At 39.5% G+C, this 21773-nt stretch overlaps 1 protein-coding gene across 10 annotated transcripts in view; it reads left to right on the top strand.

Moving 5' to 3' along the window:
• The window catches only part of SNAP91 (synaptosome associated protein 91), a 71857-nt gene that overhangs the window by 18605 nt on the left and 31479 nt on the right, over positions 1–21773 (top strand). For all 10 annotated transcript variants that reach the window (XM_075087192.1, XM_075087198.1, XM_075087197.1 and 7 more), the window contains exons 3-13: positions 2495–2637; positions 3712–3787; positions 5574–5676; positions 7611–7704; positions 8954–9065; positions 10490–10596; positions 11857–11898; positions 15462–15532; positions 16909–16936; positions 18903–19012; positions 20218–20318. In XM_075087192.1, the coding sequence (XP_074943293.1) occupies positions 2495–2637; positions 3712–3787; positions 5574–5676; positions 7611–7704; positions 8954–9065; positions 10490–10596; positions 11857–11898; positions 15462–15532; positions 16909–16936; positions 18903–19012; positions 20218–20318 (987 nt within the window). The remainder of the gene's footprint in view (positions 1–2494; positions 2638–3711; positions 3788–5573; positions 5677–7610; positions 7705–8953; positions 9066–10489; positions 10597–11856; positions 11899–15461; positions 15533–16908; positions 16937–18902; positions 19013–20217; positions 20319–21773) is intronic.

The following is a 21773-nucleotide window of genomic DNA, read 5'->3' as shown; positions in this document are numbered from 1 at the left end:
CAGCAGTGTGGATTTCTGAACACACCAGGTGGTTCTTAATAGCTGATGTGACTCATTGGTCTGTTTAGACAGACCTGTCCTCTGGACTTTTCCTGCCCTGAAGAGGCAGAATCAGTAGTTTCACAGCAGTCTGAACCTTGGCTTTCCATTCTTAGCAGGATTTAATGCTCTCCATTATATGGGATTGTGTTGGGGGGGGCAAGCAAGTCTACAGAGTGTGGTGACCCTGCTGCCCAGGTGAATTGAACTCCTGTAGAATCTTTACAGCACACTCACATGGTTTAGGTATGCAAGGATCAGTCAAAGAATAGCCTGTCTGCTTCTAGGGTAGAATGTCTGTCATTGCTGAATGGCTTGAATAGTCGGATGAACATTTCTCATCTAGGGGAGGGGAAGAATAATTACATGGAAAATCATTAACAATGGTTACTGTCCTTTCAAGGAAAGCAAAAGATGAGTATTTTTATTAGTAACACAGATAATGCTTAGTCTAGTAGTTAAACTCCTTAATTTTTAACTTTTTCTGTTTAGGTCTTCAAACTTTAAGCCTCAACCCTACAATTAGGTCTGTGTTCTGTGCTCTTTGTGTTGCGTGATGCCTTCTCCTGAAGTCTTGCCAGGGCTGTGTCTGGTGGGTTTTGGTCATGCAGTTGCAGTATGCAGTTTCCAACTGTGTCTTAAAAATTAGGTAATAGCATGTGGAAGGTCACTGCCGGCTGCCTAGCAAGAGTCTGTAGGTAATAGGTGATGTAGTAAATCAAAGATCCTATCAGTAGATATGGGATAGAGATGATAGTGGAAAGCTTGCTGCCCTACTGCTTATGATTTAAGTACTTACCTTAATTTCACATACTCTCCTGTGCCAGACTACACCTTTCTAATATACAGGTCGCAAAGCTGTATTTTATTCTTGTTCCCTAAGGCAGTCTAACGTCTTATATATTCTATGTAAGGTGCAGTTGCTTGCAGAAGACTATTATTCTGCAGTATAAACAAATGTCTGTCCTTGACTTCTTTCTCACTGTTGAAGAGGTCTTAATCCATGCCTGAATGCACTCTTCTGCTGTCTAGGTCTGTAGAGACTCTAGGAGCTGTGCTGTAGCATGCTGATGAAACTCTAACCTCTGAGATGACTAGAGTATCTGTTTCTGATGATACCTCTTTTTGTTGATGTGACTGGGTTCAGCGTGCTTGATGTATACCTGTAAGTGAAGAATTCAGTAATACTTAGTCATCTAACCCAGAGGTAGCAGACCACCACGATTAACTTGAAAACCCACAAGCAGTAAAGTCATATGATGTTGTACACCATAACTTCATATGGGATGAAGATGAAGAAAAGTTGGGACATAGCTCAGGATGGAGTTGCTGGAAAGCTAGTACTGTTAGACTAAATCAGTAATCTGGATGAAGGGACAGGGTGTACCCATAGCAAGTTTGCTGATGATACCAAGCTGGGAGGAGTGGCTGATAAGGTGGAAGGCTGTACTGCCATCCAATGAGTCTTGGACAGGCTGGAGAGCTAGGCTGAGGGGAACCTCATGAAATTCAGCAAAAGCAAGGACAAGGTCCTGTACCTGGGGAGGAACAACCCCATGCACCTATACAGGCTGGGGGCTGAACTGCTGGAAAGCAGCTCTGCTGAGAAGGACCTGGGAGTGCTGGTGGACAGCAAGTTGACCATGAGCCAGCAATGTGCCCTTGTGGCCAAGAAGGTCAACGGTATCCTGGTGTGCATTAAAAGGAGTGTGGCCAGCAGGTCAAGGCAGGTTATCCTCCCCCTCTACTCTACCCTGGTGAGGCCACATCTGGAGTACTGTGTCTGGTTCTGGGCACCCCAGTTCAAGAAAGACAGGGAACTGTCCAGCGGAGAGCTACCAAGATGATCAGGGGACTGGAGCATCTTTCTTATGAGGAAAGGCCTGAAAGGCTTGGGTTTGTTCTGGCTGGAGAAGAGAAGACTGAGGGGGGATCTTATCAGTGCTTATAAATATCTAAAGGATGGTTGTCAGGAAGATGGGACCAGACTCTTTTCAGTGGTGCCCAACGACAGGACAAGGGGCAACGGGCACAAGCTGGAACACAGGAAGTTCTACCTGTGTATGAGGAAAAACTTCTTTCCTGTGAGGGTGACAGAGCAGAGGCACGGGCTGCCCAGAGAGGTTGTGGAGTCTCCTTCCCTGGAGACATTCAAAACCCACCTGGGCGCGTTCCTGTGCCCCCTGCTCTAGGTGTGCCTGCTCAAGCAGGGGGGTTGGACAAGATGATCTCCAGAGGTCCCTTCCAACCCTTACCATTCTGTGAAAAAGTCAGACCAGTGTTGCTGTTGGCATGTACTAATATAATATCAGTTTTTTGGTGGTGGGTTTTTTTGGTGGGTGGGGTTTTTTTTCCCCCCTAAATGTGGAACTTAAGCACTGAACTTGTTGTTTTTCGCAACCATGGCCTGCAGCCTGGAGTAGCACCTAACACCTTCCTCTTCTCTCTCATACAGACTTGATCCAAGCAACTAATGAAACAAACGTGAATATTCCTCAGATGGCTGATACACTTTTTGAGCGAGCAACGAATAGTAGCTGGGTGGTTGTATTCAAAGCCTTAGTTACCACACATCATCTAATGGTTCATGGCAATGAGGTAAGTGTCATCAGCTTTTTCTTGAGACCACATTGGCACTGAGCAGACTCCAAGCCAAAAGATGTTAGTAGTGCAAAGGCATCTCTTCTGAACCAGTAAGGACCTGAGAACAAACGGCAAGACTGGTTCTTGATGAGGAGCAAACTTGCCTTTAATAACATAGTTGGAGGTGTGCTGATTATCTGTCTCTTCATTTATAAAACTGTAGCATAAGAGCAAGCAGCAGCCTGATCCGGGATGTTGACAACATGTGCTATCTGTGCTGAAAACAGAGCTATGCAGGATTAAAGATAGCTGGGACTTTTTGACTAGAGTCAAAGTTGATGTTCTGGCACATGTGTACTGCCATCCAAATAGCTGCCCTTTCTGCATGAGCGTTAAAATCTTCCTAGAGCTGTAAATTCAATCTGATAGCGTTTTGGATTGTGTTTTACTTCCCCTTGCATTTTTTTGACCTGTATAGACTGGTATGTCTAAGTAAGCTTTTTGTTTTTACACAAAGAGCATTAGTATGACCGTGAAACAATTCCTCCCTGGCTGTATATAAAGTGTTTTCATGCAATGAACTTCTCCAATGTCACAGTGTAAACTTTTACTCCTGTCTTATTTTTCTGTTCCAAGTTTTGGCCAAAATTCTGATTTGCTTTCTGTAACTGTTTCAGTCTGTTAGTCCCTATACTTGATGTGGGGCCTGTTATTGAAACAGGCCCTCAGCTTGGCTGAAACTGAGGGCAGCTGGATTGAAAAGTCTGGGACTAGCCTGGATATGCTGCTTTGAAAGCAGATAAATGTTGTGCTTCTTCAAACCTCTTTGACAATTAACCATTTTTACGGCTTCTTCCACAATCTGGTTTGCATTTGCACAGAATCTACATTTAGTGGACATTTAGTGGAGATTCAGGCTAAACATAATTAATGTGAATGGATTAAAGGGTTTTGAGGAAGTTATTGCAGGCTAAAATGAAAATCTGGACTTTCATGTGTATATGCTGGAGCTAGACTGGTAATCTTCTTGCTAGGAGGTACAAAGTCTTCAGATAAAACCTGTGATAAGAAAATAACTTTGTGTTGCAGAGATTTATTCAGTACCTGGCATCTAGAAACACATTGTTCAATCTCAGCAATTTTCTGGACAAAAGTGGATCTCATGGTAAGCCTACTCATGTCTATAATCTTAAAAAGATTCCAAATAAGATACTATTGTTAATTGGCTCCTTCATTCATAAGGTGCAAATAATATAAAAATGTGAAACTGAAACCTTTTTATAAGTACTTAATGAATACAGGAGCTCAAGTCAACAGCTGAACAACTACAGTACAATGTTTCTGTTCCTGAAAAGTTTTTACTCGAGGTGAAATGGTACAACTCCCTTAAAAAGTGCTGGTTCAAATCAGGGCTGGGTCAGCTATCTTCTTTACTGTTATGGGAGTTAAGGATGAAATAGATAACTTTCCATTTAGTTTTTTTGGTTTTACTCATCCTTAAAGGGTAATTTGGTTGCTTGTGGACACTACACTTTTTAGGAATTGTCTATACAAATGTTTAATTTGGGGAGGCAGTGGGAAGGCACCAAAAGAACTAGCTGGTTTGGAGTAGTGAATTTAGAAGGTCTAGGCAAAAATTAAGGAGGTGTTCTCTCTAAAGCTTATAGTCTACTTTTCTACTTAGACTCTAGAGTTATTAGTGAATTTTCCTGTTGCTTCACTTACGAGAGGAAAAGCTTGTTTCATGGTAGCTGTAGTAGAGAAGAGAGGAAACTTATAATTCAGCAGCTGTCAGAGAATGTAGACTGTATGCAGAATGCAGGAATGCTGCAGAAATGGGCAAGGTCAAAGCAATGCCATGTTACTCCATCTCTCAGTGGAGACGTGTGACACCAAAAACACTTGAGCATCTTTTAGAAATGGCAACACAGGGCAGGAACAAAGCCAAACAAATATTAAAACTGTGTTTGTCTAAGCAAAACATGCTATGCATGTTCAAAAATACTGGTATTTGGCAACAATGAATTCCGTTAAATGTGTTCTTTGCCACTTTCTTTAAACTTAAATTGCCATTTCAGAGAGAATACAACAGTATTTCATAGATAATGAAGTATCAGAGTTGGCAGTATTAATTCTGAGTTGGCAGAGATACTCAACGTTGAGAGGTATTACGGAAAAATACAGTCAGTGACTAAGTCAAGGGGTGTGGATTTTAACAAAGGTAACAAATCCTGAAGAGGATGATGAGTTGCCTTCTGCACACATTCTGTAGCTTAGAGGAACAAACTTTGAAAGAAATACCTGAAGACTGTAATACTAACTGTTCAGAAGTCTTACAGGTTTGAAGGTCACTGAAGTTTGAGGCTGCTTGTACAGTATCATGTGCCTTGATGATCTCTGGTATAGTAGTTCAAAGAAGGCACTAATTTCTGTGGATGCCATCATAATTTCTTTGTTCTGGTAAACCTAGTCAGGGCAATTTTGAAGGTTGATGCAAGAGTTAGAGGGACTGATGTATATGAAATAGCGGGATCGTTGAAGTCGATCTTTATTCTGGAAGTCATGTACCAGTTAAGTATAAACTTTTTGTTATACTTTGTTATATATGTTTGGCATTTTTCCACATTAGTAGAGAGGTAAGTAACTTCGCCATTAAATAATGTTTCCACATAACTGTGTAGGACCCACGAGCAGGTTTCCCCAGGAATCATGCCACTGGTGCACTGGATGAATCTGTTGGAAGCAGAGGACAGTGGTATATTGTTTTGGTGCAGCACTACTCATTTTTCTTCAGAAGCTGGTAGATGACATATGATGCCTGCTCTCTATGTATGGTTGTCCAGTGCAACAGAGATCACATAACATTAGGGCCTATTGACTGTATATTATTGTTTACTAAAGAACCTCCAAACAAGCATGAAAATTAAATGTAAAACCTGACTTTTTTGCAGGTTATGACATGTCCACATTTATAAGGCGATATAGTAGATACTTGAATGAAAAAGCGTTTTCCTACAGACAAATGGCATTTGACTTTGCAAGAGTGAAGAAAGGGTAAGCAAAGTTTAGATATGTAAACTGATCTGGATGCCAGACCCATGAAAAACTTGTTTGTGCCATTATGCTTAATTTTAGTGTCTCAGTGACTTAGTTCTTATGTTTTTTGTTTAGATACAATGAAACACCAAAATGCTTGGATTTCTTAAGTAGTTGTAATGGGTTAAAAATTGTACAAGGAGAAGAGGAAGGACTGTGGGTAGTAAGGCAAATACAGAAGCCTTGCAGAAATGGGAGCTTTTAATGCTAGGCGTTAAATCTGACTCTTATTAAATTGTGCTGCAGTGAGACTGTGTTTAGGATTTGAAGAAGGAAATGCTCTGAAGCTATATTAAGGATATATCATTACTCTCCAGACCCTTTCCATAAGAAAGATGACTGATTACAAAGGAAAACTGAAGCGAACACCTAAAGTTCTTAGCATGCAACACAGCAAATGGTTACAAACTGAACAGAACAAGGTTGTAAACTACTGGTTTTATTTCCTACAAGGACTGTGGTTTAAAAAAAGAAGCTAACCCTGCCCACAGTAGTATGTTGGTATTTACCAGACCACTTTTTTGGTCTCTGATTCCTCTGACTGGGACTTTAATGGCTCTAGATTCTATCTTGAAGGACAGACAACAGCAAGTGGCTTAACACCCCTTGAAGGTGCAGCTTAATTGACTGCATGCTAAAGATGTTCCTGCTAATCATGAGTTGCATACGGGATTGTTCTGGCAGTTCTGGTGTATTCAGCAGCTTGGGATTCTGAGCTGTTAATACAGGTATCGCTGCCAGGCTTTCCTCTCCTGCTTCTCAAACTGTCGTGTAGCTGGATGCCATTCCCAAAGTGGCGACCAAAGTAGTTATCTCTTGAGCCTATCTAGAATGTGAATCATTAAGTTTTTGACCTGAAGACTAGTAGCTAGTTGGATTGATATTTCAGGCAGGCTTTGATCCAGCAGGCTCCTGCAGTGCTAGCATCTTAAGCTCCCTTTGTCAGCTAGTGTCTTCAAACGCTTCATGTTAAATAAACATAAGTTGCTGGGAATCCTTCTATTCCTGCCTTGCTGTATGTTACTGGAAAGGCTTTCTATGCATGTTATTTCTGCTGCTCAGAACAAGGTGCTGCCCTAGAGTATAGCATAAAATAAGTAAAAGTGGTGATATGCGTTTCCCAAGAGGAGACGCTATACGTGTCAGTGCCCAGAATGGAGCAATACATAATGGTGGTTGTGCAGGTTTGTGATATTCAGAAATTAACAGGCATGTGTGCAGACTGCTACAAGGCTATGGACAGCAATTAGGGAATGCTACACATCCATGACCACTGTGCGAACCTGTTGGAGTAATGGTTCAGGACTGATAAGGCAGGTCAAAGTCAGTGGAAGTGCTATGAAGGAGTAATAGAATTCATTAGTACCAGGAATACTGAGGAAAGAAGCTCTAAGCAAAGATTGCCCTAATGTGAATTGCCACTGGATTGGCATACATGTATTGTAACACTTGATGGGGAAAAAAACCCTCCAACCTATAGGTTTTTTTTGTCTTCAGTGACCACAGACATGTCATTAAAAAGTACTGTTATCAATGAATTGTCATTAGTTATTCATAACAAACTTAATGCACAAAGACTATCAGTGCTCTAAGTACTTCTGTGACAGTAATTCTTGTCAAGTTATTTAAACTGAGTGTCTTCTTTATGGAAAGAGATGAATCTATTGCATTCATCACTCTAATGTAAAACCCTTCTTTGCCCTCTGTAAGGGAGAGTTGCTAGCTAAAGCATTTTCCATGCCAGCTCTTGTGATGTTGTGGGAAGCAGGAGAATCAGATAGTGCTCCAAAGTTTGAAATGGGTTATAGCAGCTTTAAGCTTAAATGTAGACAGCAAATCAGTTTGGGGAGAGGTGAAACACCATGGCTTCTAATCTGTATTCCCGCTTGCAGAGCTGACGGTGTAATGAGAACAATGGCTCCTGAAAAGCTACTGAAGAGTATGCCAATATTGCAGGAACAAATTGACGCACTACTTGAATTCGATGTATGTATTGAAGCTGACCCAGCATTAACACTGGGCAGTGACTTATAAATGCTGCATTGTAATTTAAACATTTCACCTTGTAGGTAATACTTTACTGATCATCCCATTATGTGGGCAAAAAAAAAAATCCCCTTTTCAGTATTCCCCTGAGGTGGAGTAAGGTGAAGGATGGCCCTTTCCTATATGTACAAAATGTGTAGATCCTACTTTTTTTTTTTTTGAGAGAAGGTAGGGGAACATTGTTGGAAATGAGGGCTCTTGAGGACTGCTGACTCGGAGCTGGGAGTTTCTTCTGCATCAGTGAAGGGAAGAAACAGACAAAGCAAGGAGACAGAAGAATCTTTTCTCTGTGTCTTGGCAACCAACTACTTTTTGGGGGAGAGAAAAAGCCATTAAAATATCACATGTAGGTTTTTTTTTGGCTTCCCCAAAACCTTCATCTGGTTTTCAGCTGTAGGCTGGATTGGATAAACTTTAATCTAGACTATTTGCAGATATAAGTGTCTACAATATATTTGTAATGTAATAATGTTATGAAAGTTGGTGGGATTATTATTATTTATTATTATCTGCCTTAAGGCTAAAACCATGAGTCAGCTTCTGTAGCAGGTACAGTAATGTTGCAAAGAGGTCTCTGAAGGAATCCATCTTGAAGTTCTTCTGTTCTTGGTGGACACATGCCCAGATGGAAGGCTGGGCCCAAGTACAGCTTTCAGAGGAAAGCCTTAGAAATACACATCTCGCTAATATGTTTTCATTACTTAAATGGCCTAGGAATTGTGATAATGATCTTGGAAGCAGAGGGTTTTTTTTAATAATAAAACAAAGATCTTTTATTTAATAAGCACTTATTTTCTGACCAAGTTAATGTGATGAGAACTGGAAGGGCCTTGACATCATAACCCACCTATGTTACCTAGTAGACTACTGAGGTTTTGTTCAGCTGTGAACTGACATATTTTGTCCAGTTTCATTAAAGCTTTAATAGCATCTCTGCTTTCCACCTCTGTGATAGGTGAAGGATTCAAGACGAAGATGTTTACTGTTGATGGGGTGGTACTCTGTAGTAGATTGTTTTGGAGTGGTGAAGAAAACAAACTTTGATCTGCTAACTGAAACCTTTGGTTTCTTTGTGTGAAAGCCTGTATTCAGTGCTTGATTCTATAACAGCATCAGATACCTGGTGCAAGCTAAAACTTCTGATTGCATTCAGTAAATCTGCTGTAAATAACTGGTATTTTATTTGTAGGTTCATCCAAATGAACTGACAAATGGTGTCATAAATGCTGCATTCATGCTTCTATTTAAAGATCTTATCAAACTTTTTGCTTGCTACAATGATGGGGTTATTAACTTACTAGGTAAGTAAGCCGCTGTCTGTACCTCACATACCATGAGCAAGTGAAAACACGAGTTTCAGATCTGCTTCAGGTTTTTTTCTACTTAATTTTCATTAAAATTTAATACACTTCTCCTGATTATTCTGTTCCGAAGTGAGAGAAAACTTTAAGCCATAACCTATTACATTAGTGCTTGTCTGAGGCTGGATTGTCATATGCCCTTAAAATTGTACAGAAGTGTACTTAAAGGTACTAAACATTTCTGTGCCTAAAGAAATGTAGAGTGCTGTGTGAGCTTCCACAATATGTCCTGCAAAAGTTAGCAAAGCAACTTTTTTCTATTTGAATGCATTTTTAAGATGCCCAGATCCTTGTGTTATATATGCTGCGTGATAGCCTTATGAAGTAATATACTCCTGAATAACATTCCTGATATGTCTGAAAGCATGGCTGCCAAAGCTGGATCCCCTCCAGAGCCCTACCTACCATCAGCCTACAGAGTGTATAGGAGGCTGCGAGCGCATTCTGAATCTCAAGCAGCTTGGAGTGATCATCAGCATAACACCTTAATTTGTCACTGCAAAAGGCTTTGTCATGGAGTCTAAAACCAGGAGTTTCCATAAACTGCAGGAAACACAACTGATACTACAGAAAATGAGCTCCAACTATTAAAACTTGTGAGCACTTCAGCTAGTCTATAAAGACAGCTTAAAAACGGAGATTGCTTGGCCAGCATGACTGACCTAAAACTCTGGCTGCAGCTAGAACAGGAAGAAACAGAGGTTACAGAGACTGAACAGGCAAAAATATGTTCCTGAACTGTAAAGCTCAGACAATTTTTTTTTTTTTAATCCATCTTGCAATGCTTTCTGGTGGTCTCATAAAAGTAAGTCCCAGGTGTTTTGACTGAAACTATAGGCATGGGAAGCTTACAAAACAGATACAGATGTGTTGGGCATAACTGGGTTGAGATTTTGCTGTCTATTGCTACTTAAAGTGTAAGTTCAGGTTGAAATATGTGGCAGTTGTGCTTGAGAATAGACACAAACCAACTTTAGAGAGCTGCTCAAGTGGAAAAAGTACTGTTCTTTGGAGTGAAGACAACTTTGGAGAGGACATATGTTTAAGTATCCTTAATTACTCTGAAATTTAAGTTTGGTAGCTATTTCACCTGCTTCCTTTTTAACTTTAAAAAGCTGATTTACATCATACACAATGCCACAGCTGGTTGGGGTGCAATTTTCCGGTCTATATAATTCTTTAGCAGCTCAGCAAGCCCAACTTCTAAATTCTTCTAAGGACTAGGAACATCACTAGATTACTGTCCAAGTAGAAAAATGTTAATGGAGTGCAATATTATTGATTTTCCTGAAAACTAGAATTGCTGATGAATGCAGACCTAATGTAAGATATCTTAACTGAAATTTGCCGAATTATTTCTCTAGAGAAATTTTTTGAAATGAAAAAGGGACAATGTAAAGATGCTCTTGAAATCTACAAACGATTTCTTACTCGAATGACCAGAGTATCAGAGTTTCTTAAAGTTGCAGAGGTAAGTGACCTCCAGTCTTCTGGAGTCTGGCACTTAAGCATTTTGTGAATTTTTTAGCACCCATATAAAATACTAACTGCACTTGTTAAGCATCTGACTCACTGTGTATAAGTGTGAGGCAGCGTAGAAATTCCTGGATCTGCTTGTTCAGCTCTTCTTGAAGTAGTTAAGTGGTGTTTAGGACTTCCATGTCTACTGTGCAGCCAGCCTCAGCTTTCCTGATAGCATAACAGAGAACATGACTTCAACCATATCAATATTTCTTGGAAATGCTGTAATAAATGTACGCTTCTAGGACAGGGTTGAACATCAGAGGAAGACAGAGCAATTAGGAATAAAGCATAATGATTTTATAAGTCTGCTTTTTACATCTTGGCAGCCAACTACAAGTTAACTGGAATGTGAGATTTTCTTGGTTTTGATCCTTGTTATCCTCTTATATGGACAACACAACTATTACATGGTTAATTAACCCTTTTGCTGGGCTCTCATTTATGGTAGTTGGCTCCTTGGCACAAGATGCACATTTTCCATGTTTCATGCTTCATTATAATGGACAGCAGTAATGAGCAGAATAAAAAGTTTGTTTCTGCTAATTTACTTAACTATTTATGAAGGAGCCTGCTAGACTCCTGAATGGTATGGGATGTCTGATATGAGGGAGTGAATTACTTCAGACACCTATAGGTCAGCTTTGCAAGACAGGCTTTATAGTGACTCTGCTTCGGGATTACTAGGTGCAGTGGAGCCTGTTCTTTTGCAAAAGCTACACCAACAGGCCCTTTGAAGAGCCATAGTGAAGCAACAGGACAACTAATAGAAGATTGCTGATTTAAACCTCATCTTGTTTTGTTTAAATGCTAGGAAAGAAGGACGGAACAACAGTGACGAGCTTTAGAACTTTTTAGTGATGTCTTATAGGATTTGCTTACTGGCTGAATTTCAGAGAACTTCTTTAGGGTAGTCAGGTATCTGGGTGGTATGTGTCTGGCAGTTCACTAATGCTGTCGTCTGAGACAACAGTGTATGACCAGAAAGCCCTGCCTGACTTGCAGTATGAAGTATAAACTTTACCTGGGTAGAATCAAACTCCTTTTTGTTTTTGTTTTGTTAAATGGATATTTAATTTGTTAAAAAAAATGCACTTTATAGTCTTTTTGTAAAGATGAAGTGCATTATAGGTTGAAGAGTGTACCACAGTTCTAGTTAAAATTAGTGTCTGCTGCAGTGGAATAATTTTACTTTTTTTTATATCCACAGCAAGTTGGAATTGACAAAGGTGACATCCCTGATCTTACACAGGTAAGCTTCTCTTAATTATTACAGAGACCCCAAAAGACTATAAAAGTTCTGTAATTAGGACACACACCAGGAATGTAAATGTTGGTAGAAAGTCATACCACCTAACATTTTAAAGCCCTCCTAACTTGTAAATAAGAACTACCCAAAGCTATTTTTGAAGACTGATATAACTAAAATAATGTCTTTCACAATGACTTCTGACCTATAGTTGAAGGGCAGATTCTTGCAACTTGTAGCTCAAGTTTATTTTTGATGACAGACTGTGTGGAGGTTGTGATGTGACTTGCTTCATAATCTCTCCCTGAGACAGACTTGGTCCAGAGGTGAAATTCAGAGCAGCACTAGCCCTGATGTCTTGGTCTAGGTACAGTGAACTTGAAGTTGAAATGCAGAAGTTGTGGTTTGATTGCTGAACTTCTCTGTCAGTATGTATCAAAACTTTTAACATCAAAATTGACTTTTATGATGTAGCTGCTTAAATTCTATTGTGCTGGTCCATTTTCAATATCACTTGCAAATTGGCCTGGGTGCCTGGCTTTGTGTTTAATGTGAAAAGGATATTTACTTGGAGGAAGAGATCCATGTGGAAGAGTTCACTCGTGGCAGTTTTGATGCCAGTAAAATTGGAACAGAGGAGCAGCTCTAACTGCTTAACAGCTCTAAATCCTAAGTGTTCATAACCTATGAATGCGCTGGGTTTTTTTAAAGCTTCCTGAAAGCCTGCTTTAAATCAGCATCAGAATAGTAGTTCTCTCAGTTGAAAAAAACAGTTAAATTCTGAAAGTGAGACATGATGTGAAGGTGGAAAGTTTTAATCTTTATGGATTTCGGATATGACGGGACTATGAAGCCTGGTAAGTCTTTCAGCAGAGGAAAGCTTAGACTTCTAGCAGCATGTGGAATACCAAATCCAATTCTGAAATAGCTGAAATAGTATGTTCACCTAACTCTGCAACTCAGGGGCTTTTTTTTTTTCTTTTAACAAGGCCCAGTCAGTCATGAACTAAGTCCTTGAACCAGAAGAACTCATCTTAAGCTCAGTTAATGAAACATACTTTATAAATTCCTGTAGCACTTTTATCTGCTTCTGTTTGTGTTGTGTCGGCCTGCTGGAAAGGCTGGCTGCTGGGACTACAGAAGCCCTGTTCTGCATCATCAGTCAGTGCTGCACTTTCTCAGCAGCACCTTAGTTACTGCTACCAGAGCGTCCCTTTCATCTCATGAACCAACACTTTGAAACAGAATAGAATAGTTCCTTTGCAAGGAAGGATCTACAGTGATCATCTAGTCCAACTGCCTGACCACCTCAGTGGTCTTCTCAAGTAGTCCCTCATAGCTGTATTCTCCCAAAGGCTGCTTGGGACTCGCTAAAACTAATTTACAACATGCTGTAGATTGTGTATAAGACCTAGGCAGTGTATTTCAGTGAGAAATAAATAAAAGGTGAATAATAAAACTGAATTTCAGCTAGTAAGTAATATATAATTGTATATAATATCAATGGTATACCTAAATTCTGAAAGCAAACCATAGCAATAGTCAGTATTCCACAAGAAGTTGGTTGTGTTGATGCTTGGTGTGTATACATACTCTGTAAATCCAAACAAGTGATCACAATACTAAAATACAAGTTGATAGCTGTCATCTTGGGACTTCCTAGTATGGCTGCTAGGTTTTGGAGGCTGAGGAGGCATCCTGGCAGCTGAGGAGCTTGGCTCACTTTTATTTCATAACAATTCTGAAGTATAGCAGTCTTGCCCCAGATAGCTAGTGGGGGATCCATATATAAGGTTCCACCCTGATGCTGACTGATGGATTAGTCTAATGTTGAAGCAGTGTCTAGAAGAAATTAAGCAATGTTCAGTGTTTCAAATTGGATACCAGACATTATTTAATTTCCAAATTTTTGCATCTAGGTAGAAATTTTCTGAAGCTTCCTCTGTGAATTCTGTTTGGATGAGTTTCATATTATCTTGCTGGCTTCTAAGAAACCTATGAATAATATATTGGAAAGCTATTTAAAGTGTGTAGAGGTAACTGGTACCAGGAAATAATGTTGTTTTGTTGTTTTTTTTAACATAGCTTTCTGCTTACATGTTTAAGCACAGCTTGTATCTTATGCTATAGCCTTTCTGAATACATAGAAGTCTGAATATTTTTTCTTTTTTTGTTAGCAAATGAGAGCCTTTGTTCCTCTTTTTCTTGCTGCTGGAGAATTCTTGTATCTGTCATTTGTGTTTAATGAAATTCTTGTGGTGCAATTAGTTAAAAATTAACAAATATGCCTATAAAAGCAGCAATAGTTAAGATGTTTCTGCATTGTATATGTATGTGGGACATCATCTGAGGATTGGATTTTTCTGAGCATTTTAAATTTCTGCATGTGTTAAGTTACCTTACTGCTTAGCTTTAATGCCGAAATTAGCATGCAGATACTATAGATAGGCTTAGCTGGGCATTGGTACTAGCAGGTATTAAGCATTCTGAAACATCTGATTTAGCCACCCAGCTGGCTTTCAGCATACTCTACATAGCAGTGGATAATCTGTTTTCAAGCATCACAAACTGACTTTTTAAATGCATATATATACCCTGAAATTAAAGACATTATTTATGAAAACCCTGTCAGGAATAGTGGTTTATCTGAAAGAGACTGATAAAGAGAATTCCCTGTTTAAAGACTGTACCATTGATGAACTGGTAACCCTGATGAATGAATGAATTATTATATGCTATTGTGTATCTCAAGGGTTTCCTCCTTGCTTGTTGATCATGTAGGGTTCTACTTATCTGGACTCCGTTTTTATACCGGAGTAGCTAAGCACACTGTCATCTGTAATTACAACTACTTTTGCTCTCTATCATTGTAACAACAGTGCATGCTTGGGAGTATTGCCTGACCACAAAAAAGCTGCTTAAAATAAAACCCAAGATCAGGGAGGCTTGAAAAAGCTTAGTTTTTGTAGATGTCTAAAACAGTAATCTTCCCAAATTTTGAGTTAGCTGCTGGGCTCAGCAACCTGTGCCCTGGCTACTATTTTGAGAAGGAATAGCTATAAGGTTTTGTGATGTTGGGAGTCTTGAACCAAAGGTAGCTGCTTTTGGAGGCATTGGAAAGGGCTTTTAGGTTGTGTTGTTTAGACTGCAAATATTATCTAACCCTCTGGTCGTGAGAGAGGTGTTGGAGGTTTGACTACAAGCAAAACTGAATGGATGACCTCGAACCTGTTACTCTTAAAATTAACCCTGTGGATGCCTGTGCTGTTGTCAGTGTTTAATGCTGACTCAAAGCATGATCAGCAGCACATCCTGGATTTAGGCTTCAGGTGCTGTTTAGCAGAGGTAAACGTTTTCTCTCTGCAAATTTGGACACAGTATTACCTTTCAAAAGCTGTCTTTGCCTGATTAATTCTCGCATGGAAATCCACTATTTTCAGTGGTGTAAATAAAATAACAGCATGAGCATGCACATGGTGGACTTCATGGAAGTTGGTGCTGGATTTTGAAGTATTGTTAGGTCAATGTATAGTGTTCAGAAGTGTATCTTTCTCTTTGCTTTCAAGGCTCCTAGCAGTCTCATGGAGACACTTGAGCAACATCTAAACTCACTGGAAGGAAAAAAACCTGGCAACAAGTAGGTATATGTGTTGTACTATGTATCGAGGCATAATAGTAACAATGTGAGGCTAGCTGGTGTTTAGGTTTGCTACCCCCTACCTCCTTTTGTCACTTAGCTAGAAAATAAGCTGTGGTAAGACTAGGCTTTACCTTTCTCTTACAAAGACATCTCAATGGCAACACTTTTTTTGTACTGGGGGTGGGGGAAATGACACACTGAACAACTAGACACCTTCCAAAATGAAGTAAAATTAACTATGGAAAACTCCTAGAAGGAACTGGTTTGCCCTGCTGTGAAGGCTTTTATAATGAAAATTGTTTTGTTTTCTAATGGCTTTGCATCTTCTTACTAGATACTTGTCATGGCTAAGTCTAGGAAGGATTAAGCTAAACCTGTGTTTTCTCTTTTACTGTTGCTTTCCTTGCAATTTAGCGAAGGGTGAGTACATATGGTTACATATCCCGTGCATGGGGACATGGTTATAGGGGTTTTTTTATGATCGCTTGAATAAGTTGAAGTAGATATCTTCTTTAAATTGTACCTAAACCGTTGCTTGCTTTTGAACGTAGTCATTAAGTTATTTTTAGTCATTTCTGTCTTAGCTCCGCATCTTCTAATCAGTTCTACGGCTCCTAGGACTTATCCAATTCCAGTAGCCTATGGGATGGTTCAATACTGGTGCAGTTTTAACTTCAACTCCTCCTTTCATCTCATAGATCAAAGCAGCTCTAAAAATATGTAGCAGTATTTTCATACCTCATAATAATGAAAGTAAACAAATACGCTGGCATACATTTTAACTTAAGATTAAGGCTTTGTCGGTTAGTGTGATTTTTCTTGCATGCAAGAGAACTTTCAGCTTGGATTTTCCAACTAACTGTTTCCATACTTTTAAATATCACTGTTTTAATGTAACTCTTACTTTCTGTAAGAGAACAGTAGACTGAAAATTTGCTGACACATACTCAGAAGACACATGTTGGATAACTGCTTCCATATTGGCCTTATTCTGCTACTGTTGCATGATTTTATAAAATGGTGATGCCTTATTCCAATAGCTCTTTCCTACTGGCTCCTGTAGGCCCTAATGCAAGACGCTTGCATGCATCTCTGCCTTTCTTCCATTTAGAAGATCTTATTTAAAAGGCAGAATAATCCTGTGATACCAATTAGTTTAAAATATTCATTTAAGCTTTGAAGTAACAATTTGCATTCCTTGTCTAAAGTGGCAAATGAAAGCTTGAGAAATGAGGAGGGCATCGATTGTAGAGATCTGCAGAAAGCTGTCATGCTTATCTCTTGGTCTTTTTGCATGAATTTTGATGACTAGAAAAATAGTTTCCAAAAGTGTACTTATCTGAAACCCACCTACGCTTTTTTTTTCCCCTTAGATCTGGGGCTCCTTCTCCTCTGAGCAAGGTAAATACTGTCAATTGCTGTACTAGTTAGTTCTTGTTCAGATGGTATGCTGTAGAACATATTAAGGACATAAGGAGTTAAATCTCCTTCTCCTTATTTGCTTTTTAGACTTTGCCACCCAGGCCCTACTGAAGTAACAAAGTTACATCTTTGAATGGCCTTGTAAATAACGGCCCCGTAAAAGCACTTTGCTGATCTGAAGGACCATAGTACTTTCAGCAGTGTGGGATTTGATGGTCACACTTTGTGAAAACATAAAAGATACCTAAAGCTTTGTCTCAATTTTTTTTCTAATCCTCATGTCGGGGAGAAACTTACTTTGTACTATTTGTCCTCAAAATTCTTCACTCCATTTGTAGCTTTTCAGGAGGAAATACTGGCTCTTTTAAAACTACATTTATGTGAAAAGCCAAGAAAACTTTCATCTGATATACCAAATTCCAGAATGGCCTTTATTAGTGAGACTGCTCAACTTAATCTAAAGCAAGAGTTGCCAGTGAAAACATCTTGGTTTGAGTGTCAGTTAAACTGATGAGCTTAACGATGTTAGTAATAGTAGTTCCTGGTATCCCTGAAGCATTGCCAGGTACAAAAGTTCTGTGCCTAATAGTGCGTATAGTGCAGGAAGAACTTAATGAAAACTTCTGAATCTGACAGACAGTTCAATGGTTGATTCTACTGAAAGCTCTTAAAATTCTTTCCAAAGAGCACTTTCGTAAAAAACAGAAAAACAAACCTCTTATCCGATACGGTAGCAGTTGGTGTGAACTACATTATGGCTCAGTGTTCTTACACTGTTAAATAACCCCCTCTTCCCTAGTTTACATGAAGAATTTGGACCAATTTAGTCTCAAACCTTAGTAAAGGATTGAGGAGAGTCTAGCAAGCTTATATCCATCTCCTGCTAGAGCTGTGATGATGGGATGGCAGTAGCAAAACTCACAAGAGAATTGCTTCAAATTTGCCATTCTTTTTCTTTCTTGGAAGTGGTCAGAATGGCAAACAGTAGTAACATAGAACTTGTTTCATAGGAAGGGGATCTCTCTGGCATGTGAGATGCTGTAACAAAGCTTGTGGTATCTTTTAGAATTAAATTGACACTCTTCTGTGCACTTGAAGACTCAAGTTACCGTGAAGAGTTGCAATATACTTTTGTGAGTGTCTGTCCTTGCCATACTTTAAGTATCTTTATACAGAATTGGAGGAGCTAATGAAGCAAAATCATAGGCTGAGTTGTCTTAGATATCTTCCCAAGGACTTAACTGTTAGCACTGTTGATGGCTCTTAAACTTTCTGACTGAAGAGAGTTTAATGTACACACTGCTAATTTAGCTTCTAACCATTTCTCTTCTCCCACCATTTCTATGGTTAGAGTACTAAGGTGCTGTTGTGGATGAACAGATATTTCATTCTGTAGACAAAATGAAGGGTCTGACGGATGTAGACACAAACCTACAAAAATACTTTGTTCCTCCCATCTTCAGGACAGTCTTAAAACTGAGAGGAGAGAGTTTGATGGGGAGCAAGCTATTTTCTTGGAAGTTGCTGAGAATCCTTTGACACATAGGAACTGTTAGTTACCCTAATGGGGACTTTAAAAGGCAGGTAAGGCAACTCCAGATCACAAGTCTCGGAGTTAGTTGCCTAGATGTTGGGTAAGCCTTGACCCCAAGGGACTAAAGCTCATATGAGATGGGTTGCTGGTGTTTGCAGGTGCTCTGAATGCATAAAATAGGCATTTCCTCTTGAGCCAGGCATTGCTAGGTAGAGTCACCCTGGAGTTTCTCAGCTCTACCACCCTCTGAAAACTTAGCCCAGTCTTCCTTAAATTCTTTCAAAAGGGGGAACAGCTCACAGTAAGACAACCTGATGGAAAAATTGGATTTTTAAAGTATGCGAATCTGTGTGTGAGTTGTTTGTGAAGAAATGCTGGTATACTGAACGTATATTTAAAATATTTCTTCAGTCTTCTCCAGCCACAACTGTTACGTCTCCTAGTTCTACTCCAGCGAAAACTATTGATACATCTCCTCCAGTTGATCTTTTTGCAACTTCATCTACAGCTGCTCCAGTCAGGTAAGTTAAAAGGCACATTTTAGTTACTGAGCTTGATGTAGATGGCAAAGCCACACTTGTAACAGGAGGCTCGCCTGCAAGATTTTGCTTACTTTACAGGTAGTGTACATCAGTATGGAACAGACTGCATTATTATACCAGTACAGATCACAAATGAGCTCTTAACAAAACAAACAAACAACAAATTGTGGCTACTCTGATTTGCTTTCAGTGTAGTAGGGATGTTGTACTGTTCCCAACATAAACTTTTAATTGAATAGACTGAAGTAATGTGCAAATCTAAAGTAGTCTTTGACCTTTAGTGTTCTGTTTCTAAAACTGCTGCTGAATTGAGATTTCTCTTTCTTGCTGTTCAAATCTGTTAATGAAGAACAAAAATAAGGAACTTCTGGAGGTTAACAAAAAATAAACATTTGACCAATGAGAAAATCTGAACCTTGCTTTCAAGTCAAAGCCAGAACAAACCACTGTTGCTCATTGTGATGAGCAGAAATGAGAGAGCTCTAGACATGTAAAAGCTCTAAGCTTGAAGCAAAAGTCTGGAGACGTGACTAACTTCAGTTAAATGTCAGGTGAAGTACTTCACTGAAGAAAGAACCTCTATTGTTTATTATTTAGATGTTCTAAATGAACAAGGCCTTGTTTCCTAAGCAAATACCTGGCTGGCTTAAGGCATAGAAGTTTTACCAACTTTCTTCTACCTAATCCTTATTTCTTGCCCGGAAATGCAGGTTTCTTGCTTTCTGACATTGCACAATGAAATTTTGAAGTAGAATGGAGCTGGCTTCAGTTGCAGCAGTTAATTGCTCTGTCCTTAGGGACGACCTGGGAGTTTGGTTTTTTGTTTGAGGTTTGTTTTTTTGTTAGTTGTTTGTTGGGTTTTTTGTTTTTGTTTGGGTTTTTTCTTTTTTTTGGTGCGGGTTTTTAGGATTGTGAAAGTCTCATAGATCTGTTACATTGTCAAGTAATGGAAGTAAGTTAAAACCCCATCCTGGGGTGTAATGTAATCTTGGCACTTACTGCAGTAGGGGTGTTCGTGGCCACTGCTTTAATCCTGAAGCCTGAAAAAAAAAGTGTCTCTCAATGGTTTCATTAGTCATCCAAAGTAAGGGTAATTCCTACAATCCAGTCACGATTTTTTTTAAACTTGATTAAAATGGACAAATTCCTCCCTTATTTAATATCTCTTTTCCTTTCCTTGGCAGCTCTTCTAAACCATCCAGTGATCTTCTGGATCTTCAGCCAGATTTTGCTGCTACTGGGCAGGCAGCTCCAGCAGCCCCTGCTGGAGCCACTTCATGGGGAGGTAGAGAAACTTCACTGTCAGCATCTCTTCTTGCAGTCTCCATACTCTTGCCTGGCTGAACTGAAACCTGGCTCTTCTTCTGCTGGCACAGGATGTTCCCAGCTCACTCCCAGGCTTCTGCTGACCTGACAGTCAGGCGTCCCTTCGCAGCAAAAGGCTACTCCTTTTTTCAGGGTTATGCATAATAGTATAAGCTGCTTATAATGGTCTGACTGCAAAGCTGGGGGAGCCAGGATTATGTGACTAAAAGTGAGCAGGAAGGGGATGGCTGAAGGTGAACAGGTAGGGTTGGTACCTGTAAAACAGAAGAGCTAGAACTGCTCAGGTGCTTATTGACAAGGTGAGGACAGAAATCAGGTCTTCTGTTCATAAAGCAAAGCCCACAGATCAGTAGGGGGAGGATCAAAAATATCTTCTAAAACAAAAATGCATCTAAAGCCAGTGGTGGCAAATTAGTTCTGCTGCACATGTGATTAGTTGTGACAACACTTAACATATTTTATTAAAATCTGCTTAGAGTAATAATATGCAAATAGAAGTAGAGGGCTAACTCCTTTCAGACGGGAATACCTAACCAGCTCTCTGAAATCTGAGTCTGTGTTGAACTGAGCCCGTTGTTCCAAGGCAGCATTAGCAGCTGGTAATCTGAAGAGGACTGCAGTAAATGTAGGCAGTGTTCACTCCTGTTCTGTGAAGACAAGGAATTAGGCCAGTTAATGTGATTTAACTTACATGGTGGTAAACCCACTGTTGTGTAATCAGGAGATCTTAACTTGTGTGGCAGCTTAATGAACTCATCAGCCCTCTCACACCAGGAATGCTCCACTGAGTCATGCTAACTCTGCTATGAATGCTAATACTGGGTACTAGTGGCTTCTGCATTCCCTGTTTCTGTTCTTAGCTTTAGTTTATTAAAGATGACATTGTATCTCAGCCACTTCTTTAGGAGAGGATAGCTACGGCTGTCATGTAGACAGTGTTTTGCATATTCCTATTTAATTTGTTGAACTCAATTTTTTTCCAGAAGTGTCAATTTTATTAACTGAAATGTAATCTTACTCAGAAAGCAAGACCAGAGAGTCATCTATTCTAGGATGTCTGGGACTAATTATTCTGCAATTTGTGATTGTATCCTCTTTGCTTTGCTTTGTCATTGCCAAGAACTAGAACACAAGCTTTTGAGATGTTTGAAAGAGCTCAGGCGTCTTGGCTACTGTTTAAGCAGTTGCTCATTTATGCAGAGTAGATAACCATTAATATTGTAAAATATTGATTCGCATTGCAATTGAAAGATGATTTATTTGGGTTTTTTTGCTTTGTTCTTTTGGACAAAGCACCTGTAGCTTGGAACTTAGGTGTTTTTATTCTTCTGAATTACTGAAAACTGTAAAATTGAGTAGTAATGCACCTAGTTGTCCTATCCCACAACAGAAAAGGACAGCTAACTTTTTTCCT

This window comes from Phalacrocorax aristotelis, chromosome 3 (assembly GCF_949628215.1).
Source record: "Phalacrocorax aristotelis chromosome 3, bGulAri2.1, whole genome shotgun sequence".
NCBI lineage: Eukaryota > Metazoa > Chordata > Aves > Suliformes > Phalacrocoracidae > Phalacrocorax > Phalacrocorax aristotelis.
The sequence above is the reverse complement of the archived record's forward strand: the minus strand, read 5'-3'. Positions and strand labels throughout refer to the sequence as shown.